The sequence below is a fragment of the Rhipicephalus sanguineus genome, chromosome 3 (assembly GCF_013339695.2).
Source record: "Rhipicephalus sanguineus isolate Rsan-2018 chromosome 3, BIME_Rsan_1.4, whole genome shotgun sequence".
Taxonomy (NCBI): domain Eukaryota; kingdom Metazoa; phylum Arthropoda; class Arachnida; order Ixodida; family Ixodidae; genus Rhipicephalus; species Rhipicephalus sanguineus.
This window is the reverse complement of record NC_051178.1, coordinates 105,277,414-105,305,170: the sequence shown is the minus strand read 5'-3', so window position 1 is coordinate 105,305,170 and position 27,757 is coordinate 105,277,414. Positions and strand designations below refer to the sequence as shown.

General features: G+C 47.7%; 1 protein-coding gene across 1 annotated transcript in view; it reads right to left on the bottom strand.

The window, feature by feature from the left end:
• Positions 1-27,757, bottom strand: part of LOC119386895 (BRCA2-interacting transcriptional repressor EMSY-like) — an 85,610-nt gene that overhangs the window by 29,797 nt on the left and 28,056 nt on the right. The window contains 7 exon segments of the mRNA XM_049413299.1: positions 57-190; positions 643-910; positions 11,428-11,607; positions 12,878-13,116; positions 16,683-16,835; positions 17,456-17,683; positions 20,026-20,248. Coding sequence (XP_049269256.1) covers positions 57-190; positions 643-910; positions 11,428-11,607; positions 12,878-13,116; positions 16,683-16,835; positions 17,456-17,683; positions 20,026-20,248 — 1,425 coding nt within the window.

The following is a 27,757-nucleotide window of genomic DNA, read 5'->3' as shown; positions in this document are numbered from 1 at the left end:
GTCAATCCAACTGACTGGCAAGGAGTATCGTTAGCGAAGCTTGCTCGCATTCGTACCTCCAGCTGTAGTCCAGGCTGGGTGACCAGTTCTACCTCGTGGCAGACCACGTGGCCCTGCAGCAGGCACGGTGCCTCCTCCACGACCACACCCGGGGTGGTCTCCACTAAGTTCACCACCTCGCTGTCCACCACTACAATGACAAACAGAACGATTGCAAACCCTGTAAAGGCTCATGCTGCAAAGCACCCTTTCACACGGCTTTTGTAGAATCCTGCATTTGGAGACTGCCTCTTTAAACACAATAACTAGAGGCCGATGCACCGTTTTGCGTGGTGACAGCATCGCAAAACAACATTGGAGTCATCCCTGTTATTGCTGTGATGGAAAGTTCAAAGGGCAATCATTACGTGGGAAGGAAAAAATAAAAGAAGTCACATATTGGTGACAAATTTGGGGTGCTACCCTTACAAACTACAAGTTACCAGAGACCACTTGGTGTGAGAGGAAGCACTGATGTCCGTTTTGTGCATTTCATTTATAAATGTCAGTCTCCACAACAGCAACATGTAATAAGTGAGCACAGCCGGAGACTTGCAGAACCGATAGCTGTGAGGAATTTGGCCAGAGAGTATGTGCACTCACACAGCTGGCCGTCGTCCAATATCACAGCGTTGTCGTCCACTGGCACAGCATCGATGGCCACTTCGACTTCAGCCGGTGGCACCGCGTCTTCACCGATGACCAGCAACGGGGGTGGCTGCCCGCTGTCGCCTTCGCCTTGGAGGATGCCCGCAGCATGCATCAGCTCGGCCAGGAGGCTACTGTTGTTGTTGTTGTTGCTGCTCCCACTGCTTCCAGCAGCGGAACCGCTGTTGCTGCTGCTGCTGGCATCTGATGTCTGCTCGGGTGGCTGAAACAGTCAGTGATAAAAATGGTATTCAAGCAGTATTCTCCAAAACTTTGATTCAACCTGAACTACACCTCACTTCTTTGTCAGTTTTTTGTGCTGATTTAAGATCTACACTAACTAGCTTTTACTGCTTGAGCTGATCGACAATGAAGACAACTCTGGCAAAGCAACAGCAATGACGCTGAAAGTGGAACAAAAATAGAAAAAAAAAGAAACGTCCACATCAGTCACCCCTGCCAATGGGATGCACAAAATGGAGAGGTTGTCTCAAACAAGCGCGGCCTACCCAGTGAACACTTTAAAATCACCCTTCAGAAATGTGGCAGAAGCGGTCGTTTCAGTGAAGCCACATCATTTTAATTAAGGTGCTGAAAAATGTGCACAAGGAAACCAGCTTCGAAACAAGCTTAAGATGGCAGCGATAAGCCAGCTGCTGCACCCACAGTGCAATGCGGAACGCTTACACAAATTTTTAAATTTTGCAGCCCTTTACAGCTTCTGTGACATTTTGAAAGGAGGCTTTATCCATTTCCTGATCCAAATCAGCCTTAATAATTTGTGGGCAGGAACTTGTGAATACAGATGCATCTATGATGCTTTCTTCTTGAGATTAATTTAGGCAGATATTCAGGCAGCTACTTTTCCAGGTAATCAAATGTCGAAAACACATGTTCACGTGCACACGTATGATTAGCAAGTATGGTGGCAAGTGACACTTAGCACAGCACTGCCGATGGGAAGAGGGCCTCTGCAATAATCCACTGGCAGATGATTGTGGAGGCCATGGCATTGCGTACTAGTAGTCAAGTATATGACGTAGGTGCAATTCGCATACCCAGGAAAGCTTTAGCAGACAAAGAAAGATCCGTGGACTCTTATTTGTAAAACCACTGCACTGTACAAAGAAAGAAAAAAGAAAACCCAATCAAGGAAATGGGGGCAAGCGAAGCTTGGCCAGGGCATGCCTAATGTATTGCTTTTCTTTCTTTCTTTCTTTCTTTCTTCCTTTATAGATAGCGACCATCCCTGGAACGCTGTTTTCAGGCGGAATCGGCGTGGCATCTTTCGTGTTCTTTCCAGCGTTCGCGAGCCTCTAGAACGGCCCAACGAAAGGACCATCACGCAATCATAGAAATGCGGTTTAAGAATTAAATTTTATCGAAGTCAGAATTATCCTGAAATTTGCAATTCCTAATATCGACCTTACACAGTGTCCAGCAGAATGCTTTTAGTCTGCCAACACAAAATATTGAAATGAAGCACCTACAGCAAGTGTACTGCTTCCCAACTGTTTTCTGCATCGTCAGTAGAACGCATTCGTATGCTTCAGTACAGTTCACATCGGGCAAGCATGGGCGCGTGGCCTAGTGTTCCAAGGCACTCGCTTTCAGACCACGAGAACCCGGGTTCAAACCCCCGCTCCGGAAAAAACATTTTATTTTGTTTTATTTATTACAGTCGAACCCGCTTATAACGAACTCGAAAGTGTCACGAAAAGTGGTCGCTATATCAGTAGTTCGTTGTATATGGACTCGCCTTTAAAAACGTGCGCTTAGTGGCCAAGCCGTTTTTTTTTCTGTGCACTTTTATTAAAGTGCACCCAACCTCTCCGGTGACAAGCTAAGCCTTTTCGCGTCGTGAAGCGACGCCTTGCTACCTGCTCACGAGTGAATTACCCACCTTTACTGTGAACTGACCTCGTTTCACCGAAGCGCGGTACTGCCACGCGGAGCTGATCATCCCTGGCTAGTTGCGTGCAGCGCGTCCCCTACTCGGCTCGCGGAGTCACTGTCGGGCCGCTTGCTGTATGCCGTATGCGCGCGTTTGTACGTTCTCTGTGCCTGCTTCACTCCGGACAGTGCATGGGTGCGGCGAGTAGCCTGTTCGTTCAACGCGGCGAAAACAAGCATTTTGCAAGCAACGCTTACTCTACGTCTCCGCGATGCTCTCAGGGCCCTGCACGACTATGCGCGGCGCACTTGAGTTCTCACCTAGTCGAACACGCAGTATACGCTCGCTGTCAGTGCATTGATGTTTCTCGGTGCCCGCGCCGCTCAACAACAGCGAGCTAAAGCGAGGCGCACTTTAAAGCGGTCTCGCACGACGCGGCGGCGACGAACCTGCGAACGGCAGCATGGCGCGCTCGTACCGCCGTCAATCCGCGCAGTGTACGGCGTACGCGACACGCGCAGCCGAGCAGACATCTACAGATGACTGTGATATAAGGTTGTCGGCTATAAGTCATAACTGCACGTTCAACGGACGGCCGCCACCTCGCCTTCGCTCTTTTCTGGTGCTCATCCGCGAAGGCATCGCCGCAATCGCGCGGAAATTGTTATCACCGATCAAACGGTCTCTGCCGTTACAAAAAAGACTGACGACCTTTTGCGGCACATTGTGGCGTCGACGAGTTTAGGGACGCAGTGAACCTTTATGCGATGAAAGTTATCGCGGTTATCACTTCTTGCATTTATGCCTTCTTGCGTTCCAAGGCATTGTTTGGTTCATCGTAAGCGGTCGTAGCTGCAGAGAACGGCGTCAGTAAAGGTTACCGTGCGAAAGCTGACCGCAAGGCTTCATGCTGCCTCCTTTTTTTTTCCTCACTGCCATTCTGCCACTGAAGAAAAGGCTCGAAAGTGAGCGACCTCACTCGCAGCATCCGAAATCTGCGTGCGGTGCTCGCCGATCAGGGATATCTTAGTCGCGAGTAAACTGGAGCGGGGCACGCGCGAGCGCGCGCCCCTCTCACGCTTTAGAAGGCCTGTTTTAACTTTTTTTTCGCTTCGTATGTGCCATATTTTTACCGCGACCGTGTCTGAATTGTTCGTTGTAAAAGTAGGAGGCTTTGAAAAATGTTCGCTATATGTGGACGCAGCTTCAATGTTCAGCATTGGAAAATCGTAAGTGCACCCAAATATGGTCGTTATAACTGATAGATCGTTATACGTGGGATCGTTATAAGCGGGTTGGACTGTACAGTGAAACCTCGTTAATACGTACCTGCCGGGAACGCGGCATAACTACGCACTAAACAGTAGTACGCATTAAACACAAAGTACAAAATTTGCATCTCCTAGCGTACGCCATCGTCGCCAGCAAAAAATAGAGTGCCGCAGCAAATATTGCCTAAAGTACCACCGCAAAGCCTTTTCTTTCTTTTTGCCAAAGTGGAGAAAAGATCCTGGCACACTCGCACGACCGCCCGATAGCGCGTAGTGGCGACGCCGAAGAGCATTTCGAAACTATTGCAGGGTCCGGGATACGCGGTCAACGCAGTGACCGACATAGCGACAGAACGGACAGTGTCTGCTTTCCGCGGTATATGTGCGTGCGTCTAACCGCGATCTGCTACTAAACGAAAACTGACACAGTTCCAGTGAAACGCGGTACGGCCGCGTGGAGCCGATCGTCTCCCGGCTAGTTGCGTGCAGCGCGTCGCCTACTCGGCTCACGCCGTCACTACCGGGCCGCTTGCTGTGCCGCACGCGCGCATTTATCGTGGGAATGTTGTTCGTACCTACTTCGCTCCCGATAGTGCACAGATGCGGCGAGTAGCTTGTTCGTAACGCAGCGATGACGAGATTCATGCAAGCGATGCGCACTCCGCGATGCTCTAGCGGTCCTGGCAGCGGACGGAAGCGCGTTGGGTGGTCGCCTCATAAAAGCGTGCAGTATGGTTACAACCGCGCTACGCTTGCTGTATTGTACACGTGCGTTTAGTGTGATAGCGTCAATGCAGCGAGGTTTCTCGGCGCCGGCGACCCGCAACGCTAACTACGCAACAGCGATCTGCTTTCGCTTCTACAAAGCGGTGCGCGCCTGATGACGGCTTAGTAGCGTTTGCTGTCGGGCTAGTTGGCACGTGGCTGAAGTTCTTCGTCCCTGCCCGAGCATTTGTGCCATTAATTCAACTTCAGCCTTGAAGACGGCCGCGCACAACAAAGCGGCAGCGATCGGCGGCCCAGCGCGTTCAGGTTGTCGCCTAATAAAAGCGTGCAGTAGGCTTAAAAAGTAGCGCTGCGCCGCACGCGTGCCCGAGCAGATAGCTGAAGATACTTATTGTGATAAGGTTGTCGGCGATAGGTCGGTGGCCGCCACCTCGCCTTCGTTCTTTCCCGATGCTTACCCGCAAAGGCAATCGCGCGGAAGTCGGAATCGGGGATCGACTGATCTGCGCACTTCTCAAAACAGCGGAAGACCTTTGGCGGCACATTCTGGCGTCGGGAAGTTGAGCGGCGCAGTAAAATTTTATGGCACAAAAAAGTTATCGCGGTACGCAGGGTACGCACTAACCGGTAGGCACAGGGCGAACCACTACGGCATAAGCGGTCAGCGAATGCATTGGGCTCTATGGGACTCGGTCGGGGATTCGTCGCAACTACGTTTTAACCGTTAGTACGTTTAAAGCGGGTACGTATTAACGAGGTTTGACTGTATATCGAACCCACATATATAGAATTTTTCGGCTATATCGAACTCATAAATTATCCCCTTGAAAATCCTTTGTAAAAGTATAGAAATTCGCACGTTTATATGGAACGGTATTTTTACCCATCATCAGATATATCGAACGCCGCGCGAGCTGGAAGGTGCGCTTCGGCACTCGCTGCACCCTGCGACCTTCGCGGCACTGCGCCTCCGCCGACACCCAAAACGCTCGAAAAACGTGAGGGCAATAGGGCTCGGACTGTACTCCTGTTGGGCGCGTTCTCCAACTTGCGGAACGGCTTTCTTTTTCTTCTTTTGTCCTCTCTCTCTCGTTCTCATGCTTTCTCCGCATTACCGTCGGCTCTGAGAGCAGGAACGAAGGAGCCGGCAGCCTTCTCCTTCCGCCGTTTCTTTCTTTCTTTTTTGTTGCTGTTTTGTGAGTTATGAACAGCCAACCACAACCCGCGCCTTTCGTAATTGCTCAGCCAACCACAGCTCGCACCTTTCATACATCGCTGCTGCCCTCGCAGGTAGCCGGGTAGCCTGATAGCCATTGCCGCCATTGCGACTGATCGTGAACGCTTTGTTGGCGGAGTCCACTTCTGTGAGTTTTCGCATACCACCGCATTCCTCTTTTGCATGTGTGCTGTGCGTGCTGTGCAAAGGTGCTGCGGACTGCTTGAATTTTAGACTTCTCGTGTAGCAATGGCCAGCGTCAAGAAGCGCAAGAACCTTGACTTTGCGATGAAGTTGAAAGCCATACGGCATGTTGAGGGGGCGAAAAAAGTTCGACGGTGGCGGATGACATCGGGATACCACGGAGCACTATGAGCACCTTGTTGAAGAACAGGCCAGAAGAACAAGCCAGCAAAGGCGGCGGAGCAGCGAACGTCGGGAGCCTGTCGTGTGCCCGCTCCTGCCCTCGGGAAAGTAGAAAAGGCACTCTATGCCTGGTTCAGAAGTGCGCGCGAAGAACATTCCTGTGGATGGCCCAATGCTGATGGCTAAGGCCAAATGGTTTGCCGCCGCACTCGGTGAAGATGATTTCGCCGACAACACCGGGTGGCTTCACCGATTTAAGCAACGCTACAACATCGTCGGCAAACGACGAGCACATAGACGACGCGTTTCGCGAGTTGGCGTCCCTCTTCCCGGCTGCCGTTCCACCCGAAGTGTCTGCGGACGATTTCGTGGAAGCGGACTGCAATGTTCAGGCTGTTGCGAGCCTCGCTGACGAGGACACTGTAGCTGCGGTCGCAGGGACTCAGGATGCCCAGGCCGACAGCTTAACTGACGAGGAAGATCGTCCGGACGAGGCGGCGGCTGAAATGGCGGCAGCGTTCGGTTTGATTCACCGTTGTTGTGGCGATATGGAGGGAACCGGGCCGTCGCACCTGGACAGCCTCGATAAGATCGAGGCCAGCGTCTTCAACTTCATTTCAAAGACGAAGAAGCAGGCCAAGATAAGCGATTTTATTTCGCGCAAATAAAATGTTCTGTTGCATCATGTGTGCGGAATTAGTTGTCAATTCTTGAATGCGCCGATTGTAGGTGATCGTTCACCACTGGTAAGGTCTCGGGGCCTGTATTCTTTTATATTCAATTTTTCATAAACAGTCGCCGACAGTTTATTCGGACTCGGCGGGAACCGCCGAGAAAGTCCGAATAATCGGGAGTCCGAAAAAAAGGATTCACCAGTAAAATGCACCTTGATTGGCCCAGTGGCCGGAACTTGTCGGTGCGCGTCTGTACACATGCACGCTTACGCGCGACCAAGTCGACCTGCATTTCAGCCAATGTTTGGCCTGTTCGGTTCAAAGCTGCAGCGCACTAGGCCTATAGTACTGCAACGGCCTATGCTAAATCCACATTTGATGGCTGTGGTGTGGGAGGTGCGTCATCACAGCAGTCACTGGCCACATGCGCTGGCTCGTGTACCGTATTTACTCGATTCTACCGCGCCCTCGATTGTAACACACACCCGTTTTCCGCAACCAAAAAAAAAAAAAAAGTAATACATCGATTGTAACGCGCACCCATTTTTCGTGAGAGAAAAGAACAAAAAAAGTCCGTAGGAGTCAAACTTCGATCATTCAGAAGAACAAAAGTTTCAAAAAAGTAAAACACAAAGCCAAAAGCGGGCCTTGCCGCTGAAACTGTCACCACTAAGGCGGCGATACGAGTAGCGTAATGGATCAGTCCTCGTCGCTGTCGGACAACTCCTTGTCGCTGTCAACGCTCTTCGATTTCGGGAAACCGGCCCTGCTTTGGTCCACTGAAACCTTTTCGTGAAGCTTTGCTGTAAAAAATCTTCTGCTTCTGTTTGCATGTCTGTTTGCGCCAGTCTCGCACGTATGTTTCGGGAACTCCGAACGACCGCGATGCGGCCCAATTTCCGTCCGTCTCAGCACATGTATTAACCATTCTTTTAAATGCGGCATCGTGGTGCACTCGTCGAGTATTTGGAGTCGGCACTGTCATGCCGTCGATGCGAACGCAGAACGGGATGACAATCTCCTCAGCACACGAGAAATGGCCAAGGCGCGTAGGAGGCGGCCATTTTGAAATGCCGATGGCAATATGATAACCGAGTTTCTTTTTTTTTTTTTTTCGGTACTCGATTCTAACGCGCATGCGATTTTTGGACTCGTTCTACCGGAAAAAAGGTGCGCGTTAGATTCGAGTAAATACGGTATCTGACGGATGATCTCATCGCCCAACTAGGTGCAAACTCCCAAGCAACTTCAGATTGAGGTCGGCCGCCTTCCACCTGGTGAATAATCGCCGCTTTTTTCGTCATCGTCAGGGCCTTGTAGTTGATACATTTCTTTAGTTCCGGCGGCGCACATGGAACGGGCGGCGTCGGAGCAATTTCAGCAGATTAGGCCTCGCACGCCAAGCAACAAACAAGGGAGCGAGACACAAAGCTCGGGACACAAATCAGGCCTAGCCACAGAAACACCTGACAACGCGAACCCTCACATGCCAAAAGGGAGCGGCGCTGCGCTAGTTGATGTTGCAGCGCTTCTGTTGTCGTACTCTCTGTGTTCGAATTAGGATCCGCGTCGTACTTGTACGCGCTGTCATTCACCTCAAACGTCGCACCGAGCTGATTCCAATCTTGGCTTGGCTTGGCCTGCTGTTTGGCCATGGTAGCCGTTCAATAGATACAGTCAAACCTCGTTAATACGTACCCGCTTTAAGGGGAGACGCGGGTCTTTTTTCTATTTCTTTTATTAGCAGGGTGAACTGAACGAAATTTAACAAACTTATCCCATTTTTTCTGCAGATTCCAAATCTCTAATTAGATTTTTGGTAGCTGCATTAGTACAAAAGATGTGCAATCTCTAAAAGCATATTTCTTACGGGAATTTTTGGCAACTTTGCTTTGTCAAACACAGAAACAAAGTAAGTGGCAAGGCTGCCAGAGAGCTGGTTTAGCCGGTGATGCTAATCCGATTGTTTTCAACAGACTTTGAATGCAAAATAAATAGACGTAAATGTGAATGATATTTTTTTGCTGCATACTATTTCTGAAAATCGAGAATTATAATTTGGTGAACAAAATTATAAGAAAATAAATAGCATCACCGGCTAGACCAGCTTCCTGGCAATCTTGCCTCATACTTTGTTTTTGTGTTTGACAAAGGAAAGTTGCCAAAAATCCCCGTAAGATATATGTTTAATATGTGTTAGAAATTGCATATCTTTTGTTCTAATGCAGCTATTAAAAAATCTACTAAGAGATTTTGAATCTGCAGAAAAAGCTGAATAAGTGTATTAAATTTCATGCCATTCACCCAACTTTTAAAAACCATTTTTTAAGACCCACGTCTCCCCTTAAGCGTACTAACGGTTAAAACGTAGTTGCGACGAATCCCCGACCGAGTCTCATAGAGCCCAATGCATTTGCTGACCGCTTAAGCCGTAGTACTTCGCCCTACGCCTACCGGTTAGTGCGTACCCTGCGTACCGCGATAACGTTTTGTGCCATAAAATTTTACTGCGCTGCTGAACTTCCCGACGCCACAATGTGCCGCCAAAGGTTTTCCGTCTTTTCGAGAAGTGCGTAGATCGGTCGATCACTGATTCCGACTTCCGCGCGATTGCGGCGATGCCTTTGCGGGTAAGCGGGAAAGAACGAAGGTGAGGCGGCGGCCACCGACGAACGCGCCAGCATGACTTATCGCCGACAACCTTATCACAATAAGTATCTTCAGATATCTGCTCGGGCACGCGTGCGGCGCAGCACCACTTTAAGCCTACTGCACGCTTTTAATAGGCGACAACCTGAACGCGCTGGGCCGCCGATCGCTGCCGCCTCGTTGCGCGGGGCCGTGTTCAAGCGCGCGCCGCTTTGTAGAAAAGAAAGCAGCTCGCTGTTGCGGAGTTGAGCGTTGCTGGTCGCGGGCGACGAGAAACCTCTTTGCATTGACGCTATCACGTTAAACGCACACGTACGGTACAGCAAGCGTAGCGCTGTTGTAACCATACTGCACGCTTTTATTGGCCGACCACCCAAACGCGCTGCCGTTCACTGCCAGGACCGCTACAGCGTCGCGGAGTGCGCATCGCTTGCCGGAAGTTCGTCATCGCCGCGTTAACCGAACAAGCTACTCGCCGCATCTGTGCACGGTCTGGAGCGAAGTGGGTACGAAGAACACTCCCACGGACAAATGCGCGCGTGCGATACAGCAAGCGGCCCGGCAGTGACGGCGTGAGCCGAGAAGGCGATGCGCTGCACGTAACTAGCCAGGAGACGATCGGCTCCACGCAGCCGTACCGCGTTTCACTGGAACTGCGTCAGTTTTCATTTATGAGCAGATCGCGGTACAGACGCACGCACATCTATCGCGGAAAGCCGACACTGTCCGTTCTGTTGCTATGTTGGTCACTGCGTATACCGGACCCTGTAATAGTTCCGAAATGCTGCTTGGCGTCGCCACCGCGCGCTATCGGCACTATCGGACGGTCGTGCGAGAGTACCAGAATCTTTTCTCCACTTTGGCAAAAAGAAAGAAAAGGCTTTGCAATGGGTACTTTAGCCACTATTTGCTGTGACACTGTATTTATTTCTTTGCTGGCGGCGATGGCGTACGCGAGGAGATGCAAATCTTTACTTGGTGGTTAATGCGTACTACCGTTTAGTGCGTAGTTACGCGGCGTTCCCGGCAGGTACGCATTAAGGAGGTTCCACTACTTGACTGGCTAAAGCCAAAATGCAACCGTTACGTGTAGCCAACAAACATAGCCTTCGATATCGATAATTTCTGCGTGGATTTTTGACACTGGCATGATCTCCAGTTATAGCCAGTGCAACATTTCAGTACTGGCAACCTAGCAAAAATAGTGTAAACATTGCGGACAGCTTGTCATGGCGCTCAACATCGCACTTGATCAGCCAGCCGGAGTCCGAAAAATCGAACGGCAGACTGTGGGGCGTCCGAATTTTCGGTCGTGAGATTACATTACTTCAATGGGACGAGTGGCGGTGCCGCTAAGGTGTCCGAATAAACGAGCATGTCCGAATTTTCAGCGTCCGAATAAACGGTCGGTGACTGTATCGAACTAATTCGCGATCCCCTTCGAGTTTGATGTATCCGTGTTCGACTGTATTTCTTAGGTGTGTGCGTGCTAGCTATGGGTTAGGAGGGTTTTTTGGAACACCATCAGCTACACAGGTCAGTCAATACAATAGAACGGCAAATTGGGCTAGTTGGTATTGATTCATGTTTAAATTGGATAAGGCGCGCACACAAACACGGACACTAGAAGGAAAAACGCAAACAATACAGCCACCAGTGTTGTTTGCGTTTTTCCTTCTAGTGTCCATGTCTGTGTGCATGCCTTATCCAGTTTAAACATCAGTCAATACAAGCTTTGCTTGAAAAAGGTTGGTTTATGGGGTTTAACATCCCAAAGTGACTCGGGCTATGAGAGATGCTGCAGCAGAGGGCTCCAGATGTAATGTGTACTGACATCGCAGAGTACATGGGACCCTGGCATTTCGTCTCAATCGAAATGCAACCACCTTGACCAGGGATATGGTGGTTGCAAAAAAGTAAAAAAAAAGGAGCAAAGCTTATCACCTTTCTCATGGGTATGGACAGGCGTGGCACAGTCTTCACAGTGGTCTCCCTAGACATCCTCACGACCGGTGCTACACAGGGCTGGGGAACAGGAACTGATGTCTTGACGACAGTCACTGTGCCGCATGCCCCGACAGTCGTTTTGGGTCGGTCTTGCCTTTGCAGATATGTAATAGACTCCTGCAAAAAGGGCCAATGTCAAGACACTACACCCCATGACAGCTGAAAGAAAAAAAGAAAGACTCTAAATGGGCACAAGGTGAAAACAATACAGTAGAACCCCGCTGATACGTTTTTTGAAGGGACCGTAGGAAATAAACGTAAGAGACGGGAAACGTAAGAGCCGAAAAACAGGAAAACGGCAAAATATTTAGTGGTACAGAATTTTATTTCAATTCTTACGAGCAGCACGAAAATTGGCGCGCTCAGCCGCGATCTAGTCGATGGATAGAAACGCGGAGCTTAGGACGGCCTTATCCACAGAAATGTAATCAACGTATGTGATTTTTTTAACACCAACAGCTGTAGGCATGAAAGAACTAAGCACATGCAATCACGATCAGCGCGGCGAGTCCGACCGCGAACCGCACGCACAACCATGCGAGCTCCAACCAGCTCGAACTCCTCCCGTTCTCCTACAAATAACGATGATGATGAGTCTACGCCAACGCGATGGCAGAAGTGAATGCTAATCTTGAAGGCCTTGCTTTCTCAAGCAATTACGTCATACACGCCATGTTCGTGCAATGCAAATCTCAGAGGCTATGCTTTTGTCAATAGTAAATGCCAATCTCAAAGGCCTTGCTTTCGCGAGCAGTTACGTCATAGACGCCATCTTTGCAATTTGAATCTCGAAGGCCATGCTTTTGTTTGCATCAATTGAAAGATTCTGTTGCTTGCGCCTCTCATGCGGCTAATATTACGGTCAAACGAGGCCAAGCTGCGTGAAAATGCACCATGGCCGCTCTCTTTGGTAGTCACTCGGTCGGCTCCGGGCGCACTTCGCGACGTATCATACGGGAACGGTCCGACAGTTACGACGTAACAGCGGGGTTCCCAATACATTGTATCCTATGGGAGCTATGCCGGGACCGGCGGAAAACGACGTAACAGCCGGGAAAACGCAGCAGTGAGGAACGTAACAGCGGGGTTCTACTGTAATAGGCCACTTATGCAACTTCTTACAAAAACAGTCCTCACAAATTTTTATTACTAACTATAAAATGCCTCATGGCAATGTAGGTTGCTGCTGTTTTTGAGTACCATGTAGTCACTGGTGGGTATAACTCATGGTAAAGCCACGAAGTGTTACCTCATGTCTTTTTCACACAGACCTCAGCTAAGCCAGGAAAGTGAAGCAGGTGTAGAGAGATATAAAATGTCAGAGCAAACACTGATAGAGATAGTACTACACAGAAAGACTTCTAGCAAAAAAAGAGACTGAACGCACCGTAGACCGGCTGAGATGAGACGACGATGACGCCATTCCGGGCTGCGCTTGAGGCCACACTTGAGCCTTGTGCACAACAATCACATTGGGCTTTGCACCGGAGCCCAGTGCGGGTCGCAGCCCCGAGGCATTTGGGCGCTGGCTCAAACCCGACGTGCCAGGCGTCACCGTCCGGCTCAGAGTTCGAACCACCCCGGGCTGTGATGCCGTGATCACATTCACCACCCGGGTTTGATTGCCTGTGGATTGACACAGACCGCTTCTTTTAGCAGTATGCATTGAGCTGTGATGTCTGTAACTTCTATGTCAACTTAATCAGCTGCTGTTTCAAAGCACTGGAAGCTAAGGAGATGTGATTTACCTTCAGTGACAGTCACACCTATGAACTACTTCTTAAAAATGAGGTCAGGCTAAACTGACAGATTGGGATTCCAAAATAACATATGTGCTGCCTTTGTTAGAAACAGAAGCATCAACAAATGAGAAAACCACAGAGGTGTAAGGAGGGGTATCTCCCAACTATATAATTTCATAAGTGTCAGAGCAGGGGTGCTATTCAACGCACATGCTGAAAAATTCTGCCATGTTGTCAAGTTTGCTGCTGCTATGTCAGCTCTGATTGGGTTATGGAGCTCCTACTGACCCCTTAATTGGCAGGAAATGCCCACATGGAGGAATTGTAAGTTTGGATGAGCACCTCAGTTCTTGCTGATGGAAATAGCCCTGGCTACAATTCATTGAGAGTAAATGTTTGACTGATAAGAAAAAAAAAAGCAAATCACACTGTATTTGAATATTTTAAAGAAGAATGCAGTTTGAACAAGTTTGTTGACTTTCTTATGGCATAACTCACCGATGCCATACAATAGCAGTACACTGAAACCTCAATATAACGAACACGGATATAACGGAATATCGGTTATGACGAAGTAAATGAAAAATAGTCTTGCAATACATACAGTGTTAGGAATATACTTTTATAACGAATTTTCGGATATAACAAAGTTTTTTTCGCGTAACATGTCGTTATAATGAGGTTTGGGCGTACTTTCAGACCACTCTGTTGGCCCGTCACATGGGAACACATGACCCGCACTGCATTGTTTTATTGTTTTCAGACATTTCATAAGCTGCAGAACCCACAAAACATGGCCTCGGAGACAGCTGGAGCAATATGGGAATCATGTGCTGCAATTGTGTGCTGGTAAACACCTCCTCCTGCTTTTTTTTTTTATTGGTTGACAACACGCTAACCGCAAATGTCTCATTAGTGAAAAATTATGCTGGCAGGCCTTCACTGCAAACTAAAGCTCCAATTTATAGTTGAATTATACAATGAGGTGTTCCCCCCTAAGTGCGCACAAAGTTGCTGCTCAAACCAGGTGCATACCTGCCAACTTGTGAAACTTAAAGGGACCGACAACTGATTTTTCTCGACCCAGTTTTTTACGGCGCGACAGGAAGCTTACCCTTCGTAGCGTTTGTAGCTGCGGTGGTTTATCCGAAAAGCACGTAGTTATTTTACAAGCAGTATTTTTCGATCTGAAAGGCTCCAAACACGCATGGAGGCTTGCTCCAGCAACGCTGAGAATTGATAGCGATGCCGCTAGCCCTTGTGAAAGCTGTCGTTGTTCTCCTTTCGCAGGAGTTACTGTAACTATGCTTAACCACCTTTATTTTGAGCTTTCCAACCATTTCTGAAAATAGCAAGCTGTTACAATGTGATGTGTGGCTTTATACACCTTCCCGGTATTTGTACAGCGTTGTGTGCGCCTGCGCCCAAGGTTGCCTGCGCCTGTGTCATGGATGGCTTGTCCCGGCATCGTTACTCTCTCGATACACGAGCCAAGCCAAGTAATCGAAAACGTAACTGTGCATATGCACGGCCGCACCGAGTAGCAGCGCGCGTCATTTCTGAGACGAAGTGTAGGTAGCAAAAGCTATGTCGCTCCAAAATCTTAGCGACCTGGAAAATGCGTGCACGGTTGCATGAGCACGCTGAAAAGTTGCTCAAGACGCGCTGACGAGCATGTGATCATTACGTCACGCGAAGGCAGCGCCACTTTAGTGCATAATGCTAACGCAGGCCTATATGTACATTATTATGGAGTACAGTAGAACCCCGCTGATACGTTTTTGAAGGGACCGTAGGAAATAAACGTAAGAGACTGGAAACGCAAGAGCCGAAAAACAGGAAAAACGACAAAATATTTAGTGGTACAGAATTTTATTTCAATGCTTACGAGCAGCACGAAAATTGGCGCGCTCAGCCGCGATCTAGTCGACGGATAGAAACGCGGAGCTGGGGACTGCCTCATCCACAGAAATGTAATCAACGTATGTGATTTTTTTAACACCAACAGCTGTAAGCATGAAAGAACTAAGCATACGCAATCACGACAAGCGGCGAGTCCGACCGCGAACCGCGCGCACGACCATGCGAGCTCCAACCAGCTCGAATTCCTCCCGTCCTCCAACAAATAACGATGATGATGAGTCTACACCAACGCGATGGCAGAAGTGAATGGCAATCTCGAAGGCCTTGCTTTCGCGGGCAATTACATCATAGACGCCATGTTTGTGCAATACAAATCTCAAAGGCTATGCTTTTGTCAGTAGTAAATGCCAATCTCGAAGGCCTTGCTTTTGCGAGCAACTACGTCATAGACGCCATCTTTGCAATACGAAATCTCGAAGGCGATGCTTTTTTTTACATCAATCGAAAGATCCTGTTGCTTGCACCTCTAATGCGGCTAATGTTACTGTCAAAACAGGAAAAACTGCGAGAAAATGCACCATGGCCGCTCTCTTCGGTAGTCACTCGGTCGGCTCCGAGCGCACTTCGCGACGTATCATACGGGAACAGTCCGACAGTTACGACGTAACAGCGGGGTTCCCAATACATTGTATCCTATGGGAGCTATGCCGGGACCAGCGGAAAACGACGTAACAGCCGGGAAAACGCAGCAGTGAGGAACGTAACAGCGGGGTTCTACTGTAATACCTTTTAATATAAAGAAACGAACAATATTTCAATACTAACAAAAAAATCGTCGACCGCGTACAGCAATCAACGGTCACGTGGCCGTCTTCATCGGATCATTCATGTTTTTGCTGCCAGAGGCGCCACAGGTCATTTTTTCGCGACTTTCAATTAAGAAATAAAAATATAAATCCATCTCTCACGAAAAAAATAGGGTTGGTTTGAGTAAGTGCAACGGACAATCTTTACATCAGTGGAGTCAACTCATTTCATATTCTGGGCAGTTGTCGGTCCCTTTATTATTCATAAAAATATCTTCCACCAGCTCAACAATGGTAACTGAGTGAAGGGCAGGTTGGATAGGATGTGCTTTTTTTTTTTTTGCTTGCCCTGAGCATGCACACTTTGAAAAATACATATGCACTTCACCAACCGTAAGCATCTTTGTATGGCTCGCTATGTATCAGTACACTTAAAACTTTTAGTGCCCGTTGTGGATATCATGGACATTATGACAGTAAAAAAGTAGGGAAAAGGGTGTTAGACATCCATTTAAGGGACATTGCGCAAGCAATGAAAAGCATCTTGCGCGGCCAAAAGAGGGCAGTGAAGGTACCATAACTATTCTTTGCATGCAATGCAATGTATGCAATGCCCCCTCATGTTTGAACACCTTCTAAACTTCTTTCTAGAACAGAATCACATTTTTAGCAAAGCTCGATGAAACACTCTTGGTGTCGCAGAATGAGCCCACATTGTCAAAGATTATTGAAAGTTCGACGAGTCAGCAAGTGCAATGTAAAGAAGCAACTTGAAACCTACTTGTAATGGAGACTGTAGAAACCCGTGGTGCAACGTTGAGGGAGGTGGAGGAGGAGGAGGAAGAGGAGGCCGCAATGGTGGAGCCAGGCCCCGCCTTCGTCACGAGCTTGGCGCCCGAGATTGGCAGCTGGCTTTGAGCAATTATCTTCACTGCTGCAACAGGGTGGAACAGGGCAATGGAGGTGCCATTTGTACCACTGAGAACCTTCAGAGCTCTGTGTATATTTCACTGACAACACATAAGTGACCGCAAACAAACTTCTTACCAAAGGACTGTACTGCTTCTTTTTTTTATACGCCAGCACTTTTTGAACATACGAAAATGGTCCCTGTGTAGTAGCGAAAGGAACCAGTCCCAGCAACCAATTATTCTACCACCACAGTCTTAAGCGGTTCTGACAAAAAATTTCGTGGCTAAGAGAGCCTGCGGGATCGATTCCTGTGAACATGCTTATATTATCTAATAAATCTTAACAGCGAATACAGTTTGGAAGGTAATCTATATGTATCTTGAAGTTCGTGTGTGCAATCCAGAGTCGAAGGATAAAGCAATTGTTTTGCAAGTACCTGCGTTACAGCACCAACTTGTATAATGTGCAGCGACTGTTTCATCTACAAGAACACAGTGAGGTGAAAGAACTTCAATGTGAAGATGCAATGTCACAGACTCTTCGAGTGCTAAACAACAAACACACTTTTCTGTCTGTTCCAACCGACGTCGCCTGCACCCAGGCCACCAGCAGGTGGCAGATGGCAAAAGGTCAGCCACTCACTGCCTTCCTGGCGATACTGCATGATGGCCCCCTTGGGCACCGAGATGGTGGCCTTGCCATACGAGGGTGACGGGCAGGGCAGCTGCGGAGCCCCACCGCCCATCGTAGGAGGCACTGGTGTAGGGACACGTGGCACTCGAACAGGCACACGGGGGTTCACCGTCACGGCCCGTGGTCGCAGGCGCACCACACCCGGCTCACTGGTCACTGACACGGATGCTGATGGCACTGCAGCAGCATTGGAAAGCGTTATAGTGAAGTTTACTATACAAATGTGTTTCGATTATGGCCACCATTCAAGCCAATCTACTGTCATGCTGTTGTGGCGATGAAGAATACAGCACCCAGAGGATTAGTTAAAGCTTAAACTCTTCAATGGACAAACTTGTGCCATGCAAAGGCAAGCAACACTCAAAGCACAATAAAAGGGGTGAGCACAGTCGTCGCTCATCAAGATATGATACACGAATGAAAAGTAATCAACTTCATACATGTGTCATCACACACTTCGCATATATTCCGCAACCTCAACAACTATTCGCGGAAAGGTTTTAAAAATGATCCCAGTGTATTGCCGCAAAGCTAGCTTCCTTGCATAGCTGTGAAGCACTGTCGTGCAGTCACCTGTACAGACAAAATTTGCGTTTTTTTGTCTTGACTCCAAATTTGCTCCAATTAAAAAAAAAATTTTTGTGCGTGTTACATGCGAGTAGATACGCTGGGTACCCACTTTGAACATATTGATGGTTGAAACGTAGTTGGAACAAATCCCCGACCGAATCCCACAGAGTAAGGGAATGTCTCATCTTACACCAACAAGTTATTGTGTACTGCGATCACAATTGGTCGCATTGAGATTGTGGGAGAGCACGCGTGCCCATTTCCTTTCCTTAAGGCTGGCGCGATCGCGAACTGACGGCGGGAGCCAAGGGACCACTAGGAGAGGAGCACCGTCACCCTTTCCGGACAACCCCTTCTTTCCCGCCGCTCCTCGCGCCAATCCTCGCATCCCGACTCACGTGAGAGGGAACTCGCCCTGCGAGGGAAACAACCCTCGCGGTGGGGAGGGACACGGGAGGTGAATAAAACAACCGAGCAGACAAGGAGACGGTCTCTTTTGCTCTGCTGACCTGCCAGGTACCACCTCACCGCCCCAAGATACGCAAGCCGACCATCGACCGAAGGTGTAAGCGTTACCCTTTGTTTTCTACTAGAGCGGACTATCCCTCTACGCGACATTTACGTGTTATTGCTAGAGTAGCAATAAAGTGTTGTTTGTTGTTCTAGCCTGTTGCCTTATTCGCCCGAACCCGTCGTAGCTGCGATGACTCGCGCTACGGGAAGGGGACGTTGACACGTGCACGGTACGATTATTTGCGCCTGGGACCGGAGCTAGGCTTCTGCACCAGCCGTGCATAGAGCGGACCCCTTCAAGATTGACTACACCCCTCGACTTGGTGTGTGGCTGATGCCACAACGTGCAGGAAAAAGTCTTCTGCCTATTCGGTAACTGTGAAGACTTGTCATTCAATTATTCCGACTTTGGTGCGATTCGCTTGATTGGAGATGATGATGACAAGCTACCTGGAGTGCAAAACCAGCGACACATGGAGTCTTGCTTCTGAGCATGTCAAACAAGAGGAGCAGGCACGAACCACGTATTAAAACAGGGGCGGCTGAGAGAAAGAAGTATTTTGCAAAACCCCGCATTTACAGTTGACTCGATAATTCAAACTCTGATAATTCTTTTGGTTAATTCAAACAAATCTCAAATTCTTGGTTGGCCCGCTATGTTTTCAATGTATTTTAAAGCCCGCTTAATTCAAGCTGTCCCACTGCACAAATGCGGTTAATTCAACCTTATTACTTATCCATGCCTGAAAATATATGCTACTTTTATGAATTCTAGTTCAACATTCATGTTTTTATGTAACAATCAGTCGCAAATAAAGCTGGGTGCCTGCATACAAAACAGCCAAACCGTGCGCACCAACAATCGCACGCTGAACAAGGAAGGAAAAAAAAAAACAACGGTCTGGCCTTGGTCTACCGTGTGCCGAACGCTTCTTAAAGTCACTTTCGCCGCAGTACACTGGTGTCATGCGGAAAAGCGTCCTAAAATTGGGGAGGGGGCTACCAGCTGTCATGGGACACAACACATTTCGTCTCTTAATTACACACGCGTGCACGCGTTTTATATTAACGAGTACAGGTATAATCGCCGACGTCTAAAAACTTTACTGGCAATCATTCAAGCCGTCTATGATGTCACCGAGGCCCTGAGAAACAAACATCATAACGCTAGTTCATATGTTGCCCAGACATATTTATGAGCCCTTCTGATAATTCAAACTTCTGTTAATTCAAACAAATTCCTGAAGTCCCCTCGAGTTTGGATTATCGAGAGTCGACTGTGGTATGCTAGTTGCAACTTTGTTGCTACGGTCATTGGTCAGATGTGCAAGTCTTCTTCCATCACAGCTTTAACGATCTTCCTTTTCTTCACGATAGATGACACAATTGCCGATTAGACGTTGAAGTCGTGACTATCGAAATTGCAAGCCACACACCTGGAGCGGTGACAATAGATGTGACACTGGTCAAAGCAGCGGGGGAAGAAGGATGACCGGCTGAGGAGGCCTGCAGGCCCATGACCATGGGTGCCTTGCCTTGGTGCACAAGTGGCGCTGTACCCGGTGCCGAGACCGTCTTCACCACGGGCACGCTCAGAGGAGGATGTGGCAAGTTTGAAGGCATGGGGCTGGGTGCTGTCGTGGTGGACACCAGGATCACCTGCAGTAAGTACGAGAGAGGTCAGCACTTGCACAGCACACTTCTGTACTGCTTATGCCTTATGTGTCTGATCTCTCGGTACACTAAAAAAACAGTTGCACCCTTTGAAGCGTTTTGTACGCCCTATGAACCGCCCTATCTCCTTTCATGAAATCTTGGCGCTGGCTACTTTCATATCAAGAATGCCATGTCAAGCTGATTTCAAGCGTGCTGTTTGTGACATGGCAGTACTGAGTGCGCAGCATTAGAGGAAGGAAAGGCACACAAGCCAGATGACAATTACTGTAGTACGTTAGAAAGGCACCCCAAAGGGTGCAAGAGTTTTTGGAGTGTAACTTGAAAGAGAAGGGTCAGAATCAAAGGCTATGAATATGCATAGAGATAGGCTAAATTGAGTGAGTGGGTATGTTCTTGCTTAATGTAAAAATTACACAGGAATGGAAAGAATAACACACAAAATAAATGCTCGTGTTGTATGGCCTGCCTTCTGTTCCTGTGCAATTTGTGCTGAAATGATAAGAAAATGTGCTAGGTGATTGCTTAACGATTAATACTTGAGATAGCCCTTCTCTTGGACACAGCCAAATAAATTTTGCTCTCCCCAACATCAAAGGGTGCTGATCACACGAGAGAAATACTCATGTCTCAGCTTCAGGAAGAGAACACCACCCCATGACAATGACATCATGCATTGCAGCTTTGTAGTACTTCATTTGAAAAAAGCGGACTGTGTGTTCGAAAGCTGCATAACAAAGTTAGTTACCGTATATTGCCGATTATAAGTCGACATTTCTTTCATAAAATGACCTTACAAAGTTTGGGGGTCGACCTATAATCGGAGTCGACCTATACGCGGAATCGTAAAGTCGACTTATCTGTGGGGTCAAACGAAAGGCCGTCGGCCTCGGATTTCCTGCTATTCAACGCATCGATAACATCAGCCGCAGAGGCAGCGGAGTCGTGGCAACAGCTATCTCCCAACGCGCGCACCGCTTCCGGAGCTGGACATTTTTGCGATCTGCCACGACGATCGCGAAACTATAGCGAAACCACGCGAGGCGAAACTACGGAGCACGTTTAAATATCACAGCCACGCGGCATTAATGCGAACTGCTTGGGAAACACGGTCTCGAAAGCAGCATTTCAAACCTTTGATAGAGGGCGAATGATGCTCTATGAATAAAGAGGAATTTATCTTGCGATGCGCCCTGCAGTTTTGTTTTCATACAATAGAAACGATTCATTGACAAACCATCGACGTTCCACAGAAAAGCTGGCAGCGCCGTATGGGCTGGCAACACTTCGGGGGTAACTAGACCACATGACCAGTCACATGCGCCCACAAGCGTCTTCGCGTCTTTTTGCACTCACGCCCGTTCGCCATTTCTGCTTTTCGCTTCACTTGCGAGCAGTGGTGTGTGCGATCTGCGACGCTGCCAAACGGATGCCAAGATGCCACCGCTACGCAGGCAACAGTACAGTGCTGCTTTCAAGAGGAAAGCGATTCTCTACACAGAGTCGGAAAGCAACGTTGAAGCAGGGCGCAAGTTTGATGTATCGGAAAAGTGAGTGAGGGAATGGAGAAAACAAAGAACCAAGATCTTCGCGTGCGCTGCTACACGTCGTTCCTTTCGCGGACCGAAGTCTGGACGATACCCTGCCGTTGAGGAGGCGGTTCGAGATTGGGTTCACGACCAGAGAAGCAAGAGCCTGAGTGTTTGCTACGGTGATATTGAAGCAAAAGCACGTACTGTCAACAATGCCTGGTATGGACTGCCAACTGACATGGTCCGCACGGCGTTTTCCACGTGCGGCATCTCAGTACCACCGGCACCCGTTCCGACGGCGAGCAGCAGCAGTGACTCACACGATGGCAATGACCGTGACTGCGTCCTTCTCTCAAGTGACGACGAGTCGTAAGCAATGTTTCACGGGCAAATAAATGTTTCTTTGCATCACTCCCTCTTCTGAAAAACTTATTGGTGAGCTATGGCCGCAGCATGAGGCTGTGTTTGGAATCAACTTTGTTTTCCCCTAGGAGGCGTTGCAAGTTGGGGGGGTCGACTTATAATCGGAGTCGACTTATAATTGGCAATATACGGTAATTCGGTTTTTATGGCGCAAAAGCAGATGAGGCTATGCTGCACCATTCACAAGGTGTTAAGTAACGGACAGTGATATGATGCAGTTTTAAAACTTATTTAAATAGCGACATTATTTAAAAAGCTGCAATAAATGTATCTCATGGCTGGAAAGGCATAAGGTGCCGAAGCACCAGCAGATCAAGGTGCTTACGAATGCGCATGAACTTGCTACTTCGGCACAAATTTAGGGAAGGTTTCGCAAACATCATTGATAATTTCTTCGTTTATCTCCATAGAAGAAACCCTGCGTAACGTCCCTTTAAATTTAATGATATAGTGGATTAGAAAGGAGTGGAAGGAAGGCAGTGATGAAGTGGTCAAATGCAGCTGAACAAGGGATACCTATGCAGTAGTTGACGCTTTGCTCTGACGAAGACAACTCCCATCTTTGAAACAGCAGGTCCAGCCACCTGAGACATCTGTTGTTTAACCATTGTTGAACCTTTCACATTATCTTTTTATAAGCCCTACATCACGGGATTCTGATGTAGGAAAGAAGGTGACTTCTAAGGGCCCATTTTTGTTTGTTAGACACAATATTAATGAGAACTAACAGACAGTAATGCCAAGGAAAGTATAGGGGGTGTTATTTGTAGTAATTAGTAGAGCTGTGCGAATAGCAAAATTTTGGGTGCGAAGCGAATTCAAATATTGAAGTGTGAGTGCAAATCGAATCAAATATTTTTCGAATACTTCGAAGCGAAATTGCAGAAAAAAAAGTTAGAAAGCATTCCTAAGCATATTTTTATGGGATAGCAACATGAAAGTGTTTCTTTTCGCTAGGTTGATGAAGCACTGGCGGTATGGTGTTTCATAGTTGTCTTATCAAGATTGAGGCAACGTAGAGGCCGAATTCTATTTATGTACATGATTTGATGCAACCAAAGTGTTGCCGACAACACTTTACACGTGATAGGCAAAGATGCCATTTCTTCAGCCTCTCCTCCTCTTTCAACTGATGTGGCGGACAAGGGTGTGCTCCCTTCAAGTCCGGAGTTCCAAATCTGCCTCGTAGACGTCGATATATAAGAACATCTGAAATTTTGGATGCTAAAAAGCTTTGGCGTCCGATTTCTTGGACTTCCTGCCCAAATTTCAGACCCAAAACAGCATTAATTGAGCCCCCAACTCTGCCACATCTTTCATCTCCATGTTGGAACCAGCGTTTTCTTGAGTTAATACATTTGCGACCGTAGCGGAACTTGAAAGGCAGCGTTGCCGCAATGCGGGGGTATGGTGGCTAGAGGGGGAAGTGTGACGGGCAAGAGCGGAGGGCTGTACGAATTCCCAATGAAAGATGGCGGTCACACCAGCTGGCGCTACCTGCACCGTAGGTGCTTGCGGCGGCATTTGCCTGCTTTGCGTATGGCCGCTAAACGTTAGTTTCACTTGTTTCTAATTATCGCTTACACCCCGCGCCCGTGCTGTTAAACGCACTACATGTTTGTTTCGCTAAGAAGCATGTGTTCAAGTTCGTAGCGGTGTTAAGCAAGAGACAAAAAAAAAAGGAGACCAAGAATGCTTTTAAATCAGACCGAACTGGCGTGCCTCCAGGTTCTCATATTTAAATGTTTCTTAATATCGGTTTGCTTTGACATGTTTAATCTGCAACAGTGTGCAAAAACTGGGCTAGTTGGTTGATTTTCATGGTAAAAGCAGCGCAAAAAGACGGCAACACGAGAAGAACGACACAGGACAGGCGCTGAACTGTTCAGCGCTGGTCCTGTGTCGTTCTTATTATCGTGTTCCTTATGCGCTGTTTTTACCATATTTATAGTCTGCTTTAGTTGAACCAAACTGCTTGCTCGGCTGCATAGCTCAGCTGACTTTAAAGTGTTTTTTCCTCTTGGTGAAATGTAAACTGTTTACAATCGTTCATAGCGGGTATATATATTGGCTGCAGTGCAGTGCGTTTTTTTTTTTTTTTTTCTCTCTTAGACCGCATCCACCCCCCCACCCCCCCTTCATTTCCTCTGCATTGTAGGGGGTACTCTTGAACGCGAAATGTTCAAAGCATTTACATTTTCCGGCTCCTTTTCCTTGAGAAAATTGAAGTGGAGATTGGAATGCTGCAGCTGGAGGCTCTTTGACACTGAACATTTCATTTTATTTCAGCGATAGTTCTATCTATTCAAGGACCAATGATTTCTGTTAACTTACGGCTTTAGATGCATACTGAATACACGCAAGAAAAATGGTAAAACATATTTATTTATCACACATTTGTCATCCCATACTTATGTCAGACTTTTGTTATCACATATTACTTCCCTATCATGTTACGAGGTCAAATTACTTGAAGATCCTCAACTTCAAGTGTTTTTGGCGGCGCTGCCTTTGGACACTCCTGTCTGCTTTTCTTTTTTCTTTTGTAAAGTACCTCGGTGCGTCCGGGAACACCGTAGGCACAGCGTCTTCTGACAAACGCGGGGTATCTCAACCACCTCACCGTTTATAATGTGTTGGTATGTCCTTTCGATGAAACTCACGTCGAAGTGCCGCTCGCAAACAATGCTGTCCCTCGTCAGCTCTTTGTCAGTCCGCATAATATTTCTAGCTCATTGCTCTCGCCTCGAGAGATCCTTCGGGGCTTTAAAGACCGAAAGCTTCTCCGAGCACGATCTATACCCGCCTTTACAGCCAGGGACGAAGCATGTAGTACTTGCGCGATTTGAAGGCATAGGCATAGTTCGTAGAACACGGGGGTACAGTGGCGGGTAAATAAACGACGACAGCGAAGGCGAGGCATCCGAACAAGTTGACGGCACAGCACAGAGAGAATGAACGAGCCAAAGCAAGCGCGGCGAGCACCTACGCACCTACTACTACACCAGCGCCCCTTGCGGCGGCCAGAACTTTCATTGCGTTCCGCGCCTCCCTCTCCCACAGCGGGGATGCAGCGCCCGCCACACTTCCCCCTCTAGCCACCATAGCGGGGGTGTAATGAGGTGAAGCATATTGAAAATCTAGGTACCACTTTCAATCGGACGTTGACTGTCTTGGCTAAGTTCGACCGTAACGGAGCTTGAAAGGCAGCTTTACCGCAATTCCGGGGTGGGATGAGGTGAAGCATATTGAAAATCTAGGGACCACTTCCAATCGGACGTTGACTTAGAATAACAAAGAGCTGAGCTAGTTGGTAAGTATTCGTTCAAAAAAGACAGGGCGTGCAAACACGGACGCAAGAAAGAAGTCAGGACACCACAAACGCCGACTAACAACTAAAGAGACGCACAACGGCTGAAAAGAAAGAAGGCACGAAAACTTATCTGCGCATGCCCATGCAACAGGCGAACCTATCAATCCGGCACGCGTGGCGGTCTACATGGAAGATAACTTTTAAGTAGAGCTGTGCGAATAGCAAAATTTTGGGTGCGAAGCGAATTCGAATAATAAAGATTGAGTGCGAATCGAATCGAATAATTTCGAATAATTTTCGAATATTTCTCAAACATTTTTCGAATAATTCGAAGTGAAATTACAGAAGAAGCAGAGAATCCCTAAGTATGTTCTTGTGAGATAGCAACTTGAAAGTGTTTCTTTTCGCTAGGTTGATGAAGCGCTGGTGGGGTCATATTTCATAGTTGTCTTTCTTATCAAGAATGAGGCAATGTAGAGGCCGAATTGTATTTATGTACATGATTTGGTGCAACCAAAGTGTTGCCGACAACACTTTACACGTGATAAGCAAAGATGCCATTTCCTCAGCCTCTCCTCCTCTTTCAACTTCTGTGGAAGCCCAACTGATGTGGCGGACAAGGGTGTGCTCGCTTCAAGTCCGGAGTTCCAAATCTGCCTTGTAGATGTCGATATACAAGAACATCTGAAATACTGGATGCTAAAAAGCTTCGGCTTCCGATTTTTCGGACTTCCTGCCCAAATTTCAGGTCCAAAACAGCATTAATTGAGCCCCCAACTCTGCCACATCTTTCATCTCCGTATTGAAACCAGCGTTTTCTTGAGTTAATACATTTGCGACCGTAGCGGAGCTTGAAAGGCAGCTTTGCCGCAATACGGGGGTGTGATGAGGTGAAGCATATTGAAAATCTAGGGACCATTTCCAAACGGACGTTGTCTCTTGGTTAAGTTCGACCGTAACGGACCTTGGAAGGCAGCTTTGCCGCAATACGAGAGTGTAATGAGGTGAAGCATATTGAAAATTTGAAGGGGTCACTTTCAACCGGACGTTGACTGCATTTGTCTTTGGGAAGTTCGAATAGTTCGAATAGTAAAATTTCAGTGCGAATCGAATCGAATAGCAAACACTATTCGAAAAATATTCGAAATTTCGAATATTCGCACACCCCTACTTTTAAGGCATTTGATTTCATCTTTATGCAAGTTAATCGACGGTTGGCTCACGCATGCGCTACCACGATTCTCGATATGCCATGCTTCGATATGCCATGCTTCAATCATTAGGCGCGTTTCTTCATTTCTATGCCGGTACAACACTGCGCATTCATTGAATTTTGGTGTGCACTTATAATCTCGACAATGTAAAGGTAGATTAGAAGGTGAGCCTCCTGTTAGTGATCTCTTATGTTCCAACAATCTCTGGTTGATGCATCGGCCCGTCTGTCCTACGTAGAAGCGGCCGCAGCTGAAAGGGACCTTATACACCACACTCGTACGGCAATCAGTGAATTTGTTGGTGTGTTTTACGAAACAAATATCGGTTCGCTTCTTGTCTTTTACTCGCTCATTCTTCCTCTGCACAGCGGCACAAATCTTACCTAGCTTACTGGCAGCCGTGAAAACAACATTAACGCCGTATCTAGTTCCTACTTTCTTTAGCCTGTGAGATACGTGATGAATGTACGGTATACCTACGACACGTTTCTTCCTGTCACTTTCTGCAACCATGCTCGGACTTAACACAGTAGACTTCTTAAAACGTTCAGCGACCGTGGCCACTGTATCACGAGGATACCCTACATCTAAAAGACGAGTAACCTGTGCGTTAAAGCTATCACTCATTTTGTGCTCACACGACTTGGTGAGGGCTGACTTAAGGCAAGACATGGCGATGCCGTTTTTTACAACCTTCGAGTGCTTCGACGAAAAATTTAACAGCGGTTTCGAAGATCTAGGAGAATACTGCCAGTACACGTGGTTCTTCTGGAACGTTAAGGAAATGTCTAGAAATTGTATTCCATTATTCTGAGGCACCTCTTTAGTAAAGCTCAGCCCTCCTCCATTTAATTCAAATATTTCCCTGACGGAAGTTACCACCTTTTCAAAGTCCTCACCACTACAAAAAATAAAAAAATCGTCCACATAACGAAAAACCTTAATAACCTAATTACCTAAGGCGCCTTCCAAAAGATTGCCAATCTTGCTAAGGTATAAATCACTAAGAACC